Source organism: Podarcis filfolensis, assembly GCF_964270895.1.
Source record: "Podarcis filfolensis genome assembly, chromosome: 7".
In the NCBI taxonomy this organism is placed as follows: Eukaryota; Metazoa; Chordata; class Lepidosauria; order Squamata; family Lacertidae; genus Podarcis; species Podarcis filfolensis.
Genome location: NC_139603.1, coordinates 37,680,140 through 37,693,226, shown reverse-complemented (window position 1 = coordinate 37,693,226; position 13,087 = coordinate 37,680,140). Strand labels below are relative to the sequence as shown.

Genomic DNA, 13,087 nt, shown 5'->3' with positions numbered 1-13,087 from the left:
CACCAGCCTAATTTAGGGCATGGGATGGGGGGAGTCTTTTAGGCATTGCTGTGTTTAGATCGTTGGATGTCAAACTGATGATTTGTTGCAAATCATCAGAGATCAGCCTTCCAATCCCATCCCTGGTCTATGTGACAATTTACACTTTTAAAATGGCCTTGTTTGACATTTTTCTTGTGAGTAGTTGGCCCTGTACCACAAACCCATGCTGGAACTCCTCTCTGTTTCCAAAGCATTTTTTCATGGTGGGCAATTGGGGTTGTGGAATTGATTGTTAAAACCATTGCCAATATTTATTTATGTATTGAATTTCTATCCCATCTTTTCTCTGGTGTACATGGTTCCCCCCATTCCCATCTCTCCATTTTGTCCTCACAAAAACCTTGTGAGGTAGGTTAGGCTGAGAGATAGTGACTGGCCCAAGGTCACCCAGTGAGATTCATGGTTGAGTAGGGACTTGAACCCAGGTCTCCTAAGTAATAATATGACACTAGCCACTAAACTACACTGGCCTGGTCCTCCTAGTTGCTAAAAAATGCACGAGACTTAACTATTAATAACCTATAATTCAACATCTTTCAAATTACGGAATGATAATCATAACCCAACATGTTGCTGTTGATGCTACAATTTTTGTTGATAATGAAAAATTAATGTAACATTGCAAGGAATGATTCGCACACTGTCAAAATTGGCCCCAAACTTTCAGAGCATAAAGGTTGAATGGGCCCAATAGTATTGATGGAATTTTGACACTTAAAGAAGAACAGTGTGTGGTCAGAGCCCATGGAGCACCAGTGATAACAGAATTGGCACAAATTTAACATGTTTCCATTGGGAAAAGAATCCAAATGAAAGTGGGGCTGAAGCTGCAGGATATTTTAGCTTTTTGAAATAAAATGGACATATAAATACGAATAGACTGCTTTACCATAGCCAGTCTTAGTCTTGGCATTATATATTACCTAATCAGTCTTTAAACTGGTGAGTTAGATCGTCTACTTCAACACTTTGTATTTAATGTGGAGGTAGACTGACTTTACTCAAATTTATTTTATTTTCATAGGTCCCTTTATAGAATGCAGTGTTGATACGGAATGCCGCTAAATTAATGGTTAATTCAGTTTTATCAGGATAATTTAAATAAACTGGAATTTTCCAGTTTGATTGATAGAATGTGATCGCTGTTAGCTGCAGACTCAACCTGCTTTTGACATTTAAACATATAAAGCTGACTAGATATAACCATTCAGGTGCTAAATATATTTTACATCTACTTCTAACAGTAGAAATGGAAGTATTAAGAGATCTGGCTTCATTGTCATTGAACTGTGAAATATTCAACCTTGTCTGCCCGTGCTTAGTACTGTTGACTTTTTTATTTCTGTTGGAAGATTAAAATTAAATGCTTCATTTTTCGTCAGCTTTTGGGAATTAAATTGAAATTTAAGACTCTGAATTTTTTTTTTAACCAAGATCCTCAATTTAAACAAAGTCTTCTTTGCAGATATTCTGTGTTCAAGGGCACAGCAGAAAGGTTCATTGATCAAGTATGATGTACTGTAACATTTTTCTTATCCGAGCTCTTTTATGTATATTTATTAAAGATCCCATATTTCATATTATGCTTAACTATATTGGAGGAAGTTCTTCACAAAACATATCCCAAATATAATATGAAGTATCTGCAAGCATATTGCACTTACTTTTAACTGCAATTGTGGGATTTATGGATATAGAGAGATCTGCTGGTCTTATAAAAGTTGGAAAGGGTCATGACATACTTTAAAATGATATGTTGCCACTTAATATCCCAGTACTGACACCTGCCAGGTTTAATGACTGCATTTTTGTGATAATATAATTGCCTCAATCTGATCAGAAAGTCAACTTCAGTTGCAGTGTGCTGTTTTACTTTTTTTCTTCTTGGCCTGATTGTGTTGCAAAAGAACAAGCGAGTTCTGCTTTCTTGTGGGGTGGGGGTGGGGAAATCCTATAATTCTTTGGTCTGTTCTAGGCAGTTAAAGTTTGTTCTTGAAATAAATAATAGCCAAAATGTCAATACTTCTAGTTTTCAGAATAATCATAAATTCCTGACCATAAAACAGTCATAAAGGTGTAATATTTTATTCACTGTATATTCATACACCGCATGTCATTGCAACAGAAAGGCAATGAATCATTCTTTCGGTATTGTCAAAAAGGAAGGGGAAAAAAGCGTATGAGCAAGATAGGCCTAAAATATCAGTATTAAGGTTTAAATTTACTCCTTATCAGAGAGTATAACATATTCAAAATAGGTAATCTGCTCAAATATATTTATCTTACAAATTGAACATTTTTTAAAAGGTACACCAGTTCTTACCAAATGAAGCTGGTTGACTTTTGTGGAAATTGTGCGTGAGCAATCTTTCACTTAGCACCCTCTACGTGAAGCACATCCACCCACAGGAAATTCCGTAGCTCAGGGGTAAAGCATCTGCCTTGAATGCAGAAAGTCCTAAGTTCAATCCCTGCTATCTCCAAGTAGGACTGGGAGAGACCCATGTCTGAAATCCTGCCAGTGATTGTAAACCAGTGTTTCCCAAACTTGGGTCTCCAGCTGTTTTTGGACTACAACTCCCATCATCCCTAGCGAGCAAGACCAGCGGTCAGGGATGATGGGGATTAGAGTCTGGAGACCCAAGTTTGGGAAACGCTGTTGTAAACAATACAGAACTAGATGGACCAGACTCGGTGTAGGCAGCTTTCTGTGCTCCTCAGATCATGACCATGCCTGGAAACAACAAGCGCATCTGAGAAAAACTCCAGATACACTGGGAAAGCAGGAATGGCTCTCACTCTTTTTGAAGTAATGGTCTTTAGCAACCCTTTACATTTTAAGAGTTTATAGCTTTGAGAAGCACTGTGTTTGACCATGGGATACAACATTCATGCAAAGTATGGAAGTTCCCAAACTCTCAGGTCACATAACCATTTTTAAAAGTTAACTTGAAATACTTCTTTATAGTACTTCAGAGATGGGGAACCTGTGACCCTCAAGATGTTATTGGACTTCAGCTCCCATCAGCTCCACCTAACATGACTAATGTTTAAGAATGATGGGAATTGTAGTCCGGCAATGTCTGAAGGGCCACAGGTTCCTCATCTCTGCTGTATCCAGTGATTTACCTTCTGTTTCAGGCTCCTTGATCCAGCAGAGACTTCCCCTTGAAGAATGGGAAGGAAAAACTTTCCCCCCCCAATTCATCCTCCCCCATGCAGTCCCTTGCAACACTTTCCGCATTGTTCCAGAGTGTCTGATCGACCTCTGAAGCTGTTTTGTGGGGCTACAGCGGTGCAGGGGGAATAAATAAAAATCACCCCTTTTTCTACAAATGGAAGCCTCCATTAAATCCAGGAGTGTTCCATCAGCAGAGGGACACCATTGGATACAAGCCATGGTAAATAATGTTGCGAAAGCTTCTCTAGATGGTGAAACTCGAGGTTAACATGATCTGCAGTAGTCCATTTTTCTAGCCATTTCTAGGATGTAATGAATTATGATTTTGCTTTTGCAAGACCACTTTGAGTACAAGTGGAGGGGAAAGATCGCCTTGTCATGATACTTCCACCTTAACAAATGGCCGTGAGCCCTGGCACAGTTCATCAGAAACCACTGCAGTATGAGTTCCATTGAAATGAACTAGAACAGGCTCCTGCTGGGTTGCAACCTGAGTTCTAGCCGCATTATAATGGGTGAAAACTATGGAAAAAGTTTAGTGGCCTCATTTTAAAGTTCCCCAAGTGTCTCATCTTCTAATTATCGATACCGTTTCTATAATAAGTGAGTGCTCATTAATGAAAACCCATTCTTGCTTAACTTTTGTGTTTGAACTTCGGGGAAGTATCTTTAATGAGAAATATGTGGCACGTACCCTAACGGTATCCCTGGAGTTATAAATGTATGCAATAGAAAAATTTCTTTTCAGGGCTAGGCAAGATTCTGAAACAGGTTAAATATTGGATATTAATTTTCACACCCACCCACTTAAAATAAAAAAATAAAAAAATTAAAAGGCTATTTTCTTCACAAACTGTGATTTCTTTATCCAAGGGTAATATAATATTCTAATTCAACTCCTATCTTTATGCTAAATTTTACTTAGGATCAAAGCCGTTCAAATGCAAGATTTGCCACTTTGCAACAGCTCAACTAGGAGATGCCAGAAACCATGTCAAGAGGCACCTTGGGATGAGGGAATACAAGTGTCATGTCTGTGGGTGAGTAAATTGAAACCGTTCCTCCCTTGGTTAACCAGAGAGGAGTGTAGGCTATGCATTGTTTCAGCATTCAAAATGGGGATGTGAGCAAGAGGGGCTAAAATTATGCATGCATATCCTCCTTCCCATTGTTATGGTAAATTCCTTAAATACAGTTATGACATTCTTTTCCTACTTCTAATCCAGTACTGCAGATGAGCAATTTTATGGGCTACAAGGTCAATTTGAACCTGTAATCTGTAAATTGACTAAATTATAGGATGTTCATTCACATTGCCAGGGAGAACTGTAAATTCCTTTTTAAAGGCATGAAAAATAATATAGACTTCAATTTGGTATGTGTTTTGTGTATATGTGCACATACATGCATTTGTGCTATATATTGTTCTAGTTTGAGCTCAGTTAACAGATTATGGGCTCCCGTGGAGTTTTTGCACTGCAGGAGACACAGGAAAAGAAAACTTCCAAAGAATTGCGTATATTGCTGCACACAAGAGGAGTGTGTGTGTGTGTGTGTGTGTGTGTGTGTGTATAAAATCAGAGACATCTTGCGTATGTTGTATTGCCTCAGAAAAACCTCTTCTTCCCTTTCCCCCTTGTAATGGCTATTCCGTCCAAAGGACCATTCGTAATGTTTAATTGTCCTTCAAATGTGTTGCATTTAATAGGGAGGCTCAGAGACTCTTTAATGCAAAACTAATTAATTTAGCAGAAATGTTTAAAAGGTTTTAAAATGCCATGGCATATATGGTACATCATAGGACATTCAGAGGTGGGTTTTAGTACCGCGCTTCTATTAAAAGAGTATTTTAATGTTATTATGCTAAAAGAATTAGCTAATATATGCTTCATATAAAAGCGCTTTCCTCAAAACAAGTTAAGTTGCTGCAGAAGCCTGATGACTAGTACGCAAAATGGCAGAGGTTCAGATGGATCACACAGTGCACGCCAGTACAGAGAGGTGGGTGGGTAGGAATATTTTTCAGCCAGGTTTTAATCCCGTCAACTCTTGCAATTAAACACGCCTTGCAAACAAAGTGAGTGAAATGTTCAAAAACAAATTAGAATGCAACTCACCGATTCACGTGCCTGCTATACAAATAAGTGCTGTTAGATCGCTAAGGGTGGTTTTATTTCCTGATGGGAGGAGTGGATCGCGAGCTGATGGCTGAATTGCTTTAAAACTCAGTGGAAGCAATTATGAAAGTTATCCACTGTAAAATAACGGAGGAGGATCTTCCAGGCCTTTGGCTGTGAATGCCACCAGTGTACGCTACATTTTGGCAGCTGCCTGTCTTATAAATGACAACAATTCTGTGCGGAAGACGCTCTTGACTTACCAATAACTTTGGCCTGAAAATGAATAAATATGGATTCTGAGAAAAAGAACTTGAACTTGCCTATGAGTAGCCAACTATACATTGTCTGTGGGTTGGTGGTGGTGGTTTGGCATTGACACACATTTTTTTAGTGACTGATGCAGCCCTTGCAGTTAGTATCTTCTTACATATTTGTGAGTGGGAAGGGGGATGAGAAGTTGCTGATTATGTTTGGTCATTCGAAAAAAACAGGACACTTAAATCTGTCATTTGTCAAAGTTCCTTTGATTGCCATAACCAGAGATTTCATATCATTGTTCTTGTGTCATGTTACATAATTAACTTGTGATACTGTCAAGTTACTTGTGCAAGTGGCAGCTAATGGAAAGAGAAATTCACAAAAGTCTTCCTCATATAGGCCTTTTGTTCTGAACCGCTAAAATAATAAATTTTAATCTGATACAAATCAAAACTATTGGTACATAACCATGGCTGAATTGGTAAAGAAATGTCATCTGCCAAATTGTAATGAATTCAAAGGAGAATTCGAAGCAGGAAGGATGGTCAGTGCACTTTGAACTGTCAGCCAAATAATTAATATGCCAACCTTTTAGTGTGTGTGTAGCATAATACACTGTGCTATATTACTGCCATGTTCACCAAAAAGATAGGGTATTTTGTAGATTAAAAATAAAGTGGCAACATAAAATTGCTGGGATTGGCTATCAGGTTAGAGCATTGGTACATTAACACCACTGACAATGTCAATTCATTATCATTGATGGCTAAATAATCTTCGAAATGCTCAGTGGACCTATTAGTTCCTGAATATAAGCAGCTAGTGCTGCATTTCTTCATTAGCTTTAATTGCTATAAATTTACCTTTTTAAAAAATCATGTTTTAAAAGGTGAAGTGATCTTTCAGGAACATTAACTTGGTAATTTTGTCACAAACAGAAGGTCCTGTACTATGTTTTCTTTTCTGCAGTAGTTAAAAATTCTACCCCGTGACTTTTAGATTCCAAACAACAAGCTTTCTATTAGGTGGAATGTTAACTTGTTTCCCCAGTTGCTCCACAACCTGTTTGGGGTTTCTTTTTTAAACAAGGTGAAATGTCAGTGCAAGGCTGTGGATAATTGTGGATGTAAGATATCCCTTGATTGCCTTGAATTTTGTTATGAATTGGAAAGTGAAAACCCTTTGTAAAGTAATGCCAGTCTAAATGCTAAAAATGAACAGAAGATTTTATGTACTGTATCTTGTGTAGCACAGTCGACACAAAGGGGTGTGGGTGGAAAGACAGCAGTGTTTTTGCATGTTGCTTTTATTGTTTCAAATCGAAGTTTAATTTTTTCCAGCTGCACAGTAGAAATACTCTGCCATAGAAATTGGAAGCTACTAATCTTTCAGCATTTGAAATAAACCGTCTGCTACTCATTTCCTTATCGGCAGATGTGTGGTGATTGTTTTCCTTTGCATTATGTTCATGAATGGGAAATGCATCCCTTATTTGAGAAGGGATCTGTTTTCAGTGAGTATCCAACTGCTACCTATTTAAATTTAATTTTCAGAAGTCTGGCTATGAAGTTGTTCATGACACGAAAATTAAAAAATCTCACTGGTTTCCCAGCATTTACTTGTGTGTGGTTTTTTTTGTTTTTGTTTTTTAAAAAAGCTTGCATAGTGGAATGTACTGAAAAGGCTTATCATGCACTTTTGAGATTTTATGCCTCAGGTACATGAAAAATGAATTGTTCAGCACTTCAGATTTTAAACAGAATTTATGAGCAACTTATCATTTAAAAATACATCCAGTTTCCCCTTGCCTTTGCTTTTGGATATAGAGCTTTAAAAACACACACCTTATGTTAGAGTGAGTTACCTTCCTTTCTATTTTTCTTAAGTTGCTATGTATAAATAAAATGACTGCAGCAGAAATCAGTAGAAGGATTTTACGTCTCCAGAAATGTTAATCATTTGAAATCAACCTATCTGTCCTTTTTCTGCATTCTTTCAATTACTTTAAAATGTATCTATTAAAATGTGACCACAGATCAAATTTCAAATCATTATTTGCAGTACACAGTTTCCCCTTCCTTAAAAAAGGGGTGTATTTAGTTTACTTTTTTGTTTTGTTTTCTTCTCCCACACATCATTTAGAGAAGTATTTTGAAACTTCATTTGAAGTTTGACCATGGCAATATTGCCAGTGCCTTGATCAATATGTGTTTGGTAGTTGTTATTTCAAAGAGGCATGAAAAGAAGTGTGAAGTAAATTGAAGGGGTATGTCATATGTTAGTATTTTTTTAAATCAATGATATGTTTCATGGATTCAAAAGCTTCTTGTTGACAGTCTACAAATATTTGAAACTGAAGTATTCATATTGCTCCTTTTCTATGGTTTGCTACCAGGGATTTATTTTGTCACATAAAAAAAATTATGTGTATATTGGGTTTTTAAAAATTAGTTCCAGATTATACGAACAGAGATACTTATTTCAGCACAGCAATAACTTGCGCTTCCAAAGTGCTTCTGCTTAGTCTTCCCCTTAGAGAACAAAGAAGATTCATTCTTAAATGTATCATTACGAAGAGACGGAAATGTACTTTTGGTTTTTACATGCGTCTTAGTGTTGCTGCAAGTGAACTGTTTGTTCTGTGGCCAGATAAATCTTTAAATAGAAAGTTGAAACTTCAGTAAAACTATTTCTATGTGAGATTACCTATTTTTTGTGCATTAGAAGGGGATCTCTGTGTAGATGATTATAATGTCACTTTCTGACCTTTGCAGCTTGAATAATTGTAAATCATTGCTTCATAACGTGTCAGAGAATGTCTGTACTAGGCAATTAAATGGCAGAATATAATAGACCAAATTATTGCCTGTCATGTTTTCAACAACACAGTTAGTATTTGAGTTACACTTAATCATTACGTGCATTAGCAACTTCATTGGAATCCCGCTTCAGGCTGAGCATGAAATACATTACATTATTTAAACCTCTAATGGTAGAAGTCATTTATTTGTGTTGAAGTGTACAACATGCAGAGTTTCATAAAGCAAGGAACACTTGAGAGCTTAATTTATCCAAATCAAAGTCTAAAGGCAGATAAACACAAGTGGCAAAAATTAGTAATTTTTATAGGCTGGAAATATTTAAAAATACATGGTTGTGAGTAATTGTAGGCAGCAGGAATAAATTAAAATCACTATTTTTAGTTGTCTCTGAAAACTAAAGCTGTTGTGTGCTTAAATCATCACATACACCATGGTATTGCATTTTTTGACTGAACAATTAATTACAGCCATCATAACCACAGCTGTATCCAAATAAAACAATGCTTGCTTCTGCTGCTCAAATCATCAGAATTATCCGTACTGGAGAGGAAGCAACCCAAGATCCAACGATGCTTCAACCTGTAGGTGTGTGGTGACAAAGGAAAATACTGTACCAATAATGATATATTTCAGTGTCAAGTCACACTTTGATTTTAAAAATCTTTTAGAAATGCTTGAAAAACTATGCGTACAAAGATAGCATGTGAGCTGTAGACTGATTTTATTCCTACTATACTCAGAGGAGATTTAAAGCATGGGTTAGACTTGCCACATTTCAGTTGTATTCCTACCCTTCCGTTACATATCACAATATGTTTTGCCCTTGCATACTTTTTTCATGGGGTTGTTTCTTGCTGCAGTTTCTAGTCACTTAGCTTTATAGCCCACCGTATCCTCGAGGGCTCAGGGCAGCTGGTCATAAACTTTATTAAAAACTAGTTTTTAGTACCACAATTCAGCTGGAATACAGATAGATAAAAATACAATAGCTCAAATATTGCAATGAAATTTTAATAACTGGTGAGGTTTTCGTCAACAAGAGGTTTTCCAAATGTTTTCTGGCGATCTGTTGATAGTGCTGCTGGATGTTGGACAAGGACATGTTGGTACTTGAGAGTTTTCTGAGGGCTGGGCTTAAATTAATCAGTGTTTTGCTTTAACATGTAAGGGGGGGGGGGCTAAAAAGGTGTCAGAAAGGTCTTGCTATCGAATAGCTAGCAGTATGCTTCACTAGTTAGTGTCCAGTATGGCAAATGAAGCAGAAAAGTCAAGGCCAACTTCCAGTTGTAATGCTGTATGAAAAACGTATTTTTATCCACCTGTACTTCAGTTGAGTTATGGCAGTGCTTTTGTTGGACTTGCTGAAGTGAAAAGATATGAAAAGTACATACTTAGCTGAATATATGTTTGTATTTGAGTTAGGGACACTACCAGTGATTTATACCCATACCTCTACTATATATAACCTAATGCAATGCACTTTCAAACTGCAATTATAAAGATACATGCAGCTATGTGATTGTGATATATTTGCCACGTAGAACAAGTACTGCTTCTTCTAGAGGTGTTTCATTTTATTATTATTTTTTCTGTGAATGGTTCTGGAAAAACAGGATACATTATTGGATCGGAGAAGCATTTGCTGCAGGACATGTCCTGTGTTTAATAAAACTGAAATGATTGCGAATGTTGCATCCCACTTGGTTGCCATTGCTCTATAGAATTTATTATACTTAAGTGTGGTTATGTCCAATAGGATAGGATTTCTCATAGAGAAAAATGTATTGTCTATTCAACAGAATGAAATGCTGAGATGCATGTCTGAGTTGGTAACGATTCAGAGGCCTTTTTGCAGACTTGGCTGAATCTGGACTCCATTTTACATTGCAGTTCTTGTCTAGACACACACACACACACACACACACATATATATATATATATATATATATATATATATATATATATTACCAGATTTGATGACGAGACAGGGTTCTTGACAAGACTCTTGGCTAAAGAGTATAAGACATTCTAGATAATATTTTCCTTAAGGATCCTATTTAGAAGTTTATTTTCAAGGATCTAGTTCTTAAATTTGTCATAATTGCCCCAAACAAAGGAGGCCAGAGACCACCACCAGTTGGCCTGGCTTCTTTTAATAGATCATCAAATTAGTTAAACTTCATTCCCATTGGTGGTCTAAACCAGTGTTTCCCAACCTTGGGCCTCCAGCTGTTTTTGGACTACAACTCCCATCATCCCTAGCTAGCAAGACCAGTGGGCAGGGATGATGGGAATTGTAGTTCAAAAACAGCTGGAGGCCCAAGGTTGGGAAACACTGGTCTAAACCACTGAGCCTAGGGCTTGCCAATTGGAAAGGTCGGCGGTTCACATCCCTGTGACGAGGTGAGCTCCTGTTGCTCAGTCCCAGCTCCTGCCAGCTTAGCAGTTCGAAAGCACGTCAAAGTGCAAGTAGATAAGTAGGTACCGCTCTGGTGGGAAGGTAAATGGCGTTTTCATGCACTGCTCTGGTTTCACCAGAAGCGGCTTAGTCATGCTGGCCACATGACCCAGAAAAACTGTCTGCGGACAAACGTCGGCTCCCTCAGCCATTAAAGCGAGATGAGTGCTGGAACCCCAGAATTGTTCGCAACTGGACTTAACTGTTAGGGGTCCTTTACCTTTACCTTTTTTTACATTCCATTTAGTTTCAATGGGAGCTTACTTCGTCTAAGCCAATAGTTTTGTGCAATGCCTTTCTCCAGAGGAAATTAGTACTAGTCTTATTTTTCTTCAAAACATAGGTAAAATGTCTAGATTGACCATCCTGTGTACATTCAGAAATACAACTGAAAGCTACCCATACCATCTAGTGTATGTATAGTGAATTCTGCCTACTTTTATTTGGGCTTTGAAAACAACCTTTTTGCCAGGGAGTGGAGCAGAAAGAGTTTGGTGTATTCCAATCCCTCTTCAGACCATTTTGCACTTCCCATCCAGGTTGTCTGAACACCAACTCTTGCCTGACTTCGTTAGACTGGTGGCAACAGCAGGACGTTATAGCTGGCAGCCTCTCAAATACTACTGTGACAACAAATGTAGGAAAATGTAGTTTTGTCAGAATGCCTAAGACCCTTTTACAGATGCCCAACTTGGAAGCTAGAAGTCCTTTGGGTCCTAGGACCAGGGCCAGCATTGCGTAGTGGAGGAAGGGAGACTTCCAATAAGACAGGTAAGTGGAATAGTGGCAGAGAGGAAGAAGTTTTTCTCCAGCTCACATTATAATTCAAGATGAAGAAGAGTTTATGGGGCCATAATGTTCACCTTGGATTGAAGTCATCAAGTTTCATATACCAAACCAGGCGATTATGACTTTGGGTGATATCTATACCAAGCATATCTAGGCTGGTGGTGCCTTGCAAAATGAAGTTCCTGATGACCAAAAGGAATCAAAGATTATAAAGACAGAATGAAGAAGTGGGTCAAAACTAACCAAGTGAATTTCTCATGTAAATGTCTGCATTTAGGTAGGAAAAATCAGATGCAAAACCAGAGGATGGATACACTTGGCTTCACAGCAGTTCACGTGAAAAGAATCTAGAGTTTTTAGTAGACCATAAGCTAAAACAATTCAGCATTGTGATGCAGCAGCAGCATCTGCTGCTGCTAAAAAGGCTAATGTAATTCTAGGTTTCATCAACAAAAGTATTGTGCTCAGATCATGAGAAGGAATGGCATCACTCCATTCTGCTTTGGTCAGATTTCATCTGGAGTCTTGCGTCCAGTTCTAAAGCCATTTAAGAAGGACATTGACAAACTGGAATGAGTCCATAGGAAAGGAAGAAAAAATGTTGGGGGCGGGGCGGGGGGCTGGAGACCAAGAACTGTGAGGAAACTTGAAGGAGTTGGGTATGTTTAGCCTGAAGAAGAAACAATTAAGAGATGATAATAATGAAGTTGGATTAGATGCCCTTTGTGGTCACTTCCACTATGTGATTGAATGATTCCAACAAACTCTGTGTAACAGAATGGTTGACAAGCATGCCACCATTGCGCCTCTGCTCCATTGTCTGATAAAACCTGAGGAAATAAACTAAGCATGCATAAACTACTGAAAAGACATATAAGAATATACATGAATGTCTCACTTTTCCTAAAGGAGTGATTGCTTGCCTGATTTCACTGCAGCTGCTAAACAAACACGTGCTAAGCTTTCAACTTAGTGTCACAGCATACACTTTGCATGCAGAAGGGCTCAGGATCAATTATTGGTCCGGATAGGGGGCGGAAAACCCATCTGAAGACCTGCTGCCAGTTAGTATAGACAGTATAAAGCTAGATGGATCAAGGCAGTTTCCTAGGCACCGCTGCTTGAATTATAGTATACATTAGAAGAGAATAGTAAGGTTCCATAGTCCTGATCCTATAAACTTGAGAACTTGTTTCCAATCTTCATTGATAGAGGAAGCAGCAGGATGCAGGGTTTAGTTCCTAACCATTTGGCCAATGCTCTCAAACACCACCTCCTGCCTCAGGGTTCTGGTCATGGTGGGTGGAAATAGACCTATACGTGGAAGGCATAGACTAGAGTAAGAGAGTGAGATGCAGCGAGGCAGATGGGAACTAAGCAAGGAGTTGCTAAAGGAAGGAATTTTTCAGTTCCTGCC

General features: G+C 38.1%; 1 protein-coding gene and 1 long non-coding RNA gene across 3 annotated transcripts in view; one reads left to right on the top strand and one right to left on the bottom strand.

Annotated features, from left to right (window-relative positions):
• The window catches only part of ZNF407 (zinc finger protein 407), a 328,959-nt gene that overhangs the window by 29,456 nt on the left and 286,416 nt on the right, over nucleotides 1-13,087 (top strand). For both annotated transcript variants that reach the window (XM_083623582.1, XM_083623581.1), the window contains exon 3: nucleotides 4,149-4,263. In XM_083623582.1, the coding sequence (XP_083479708.1) occupies nucleotides 4,149-4,263 (115 nt within the window). The remainder of the gene's footprint in view (nucleotides 1-4,148; nucleotides 4,264-13,087) is intronic.
• The window catches only part of LOC310766960, a 175,152-nt gene that overhangs the window by 65,036 nt on the left and 97,029 nt on the right, over nucleotides 1-13,087 (bottom strand). The gene's annotated exons all lie outside the window — the stretch shown is intronic.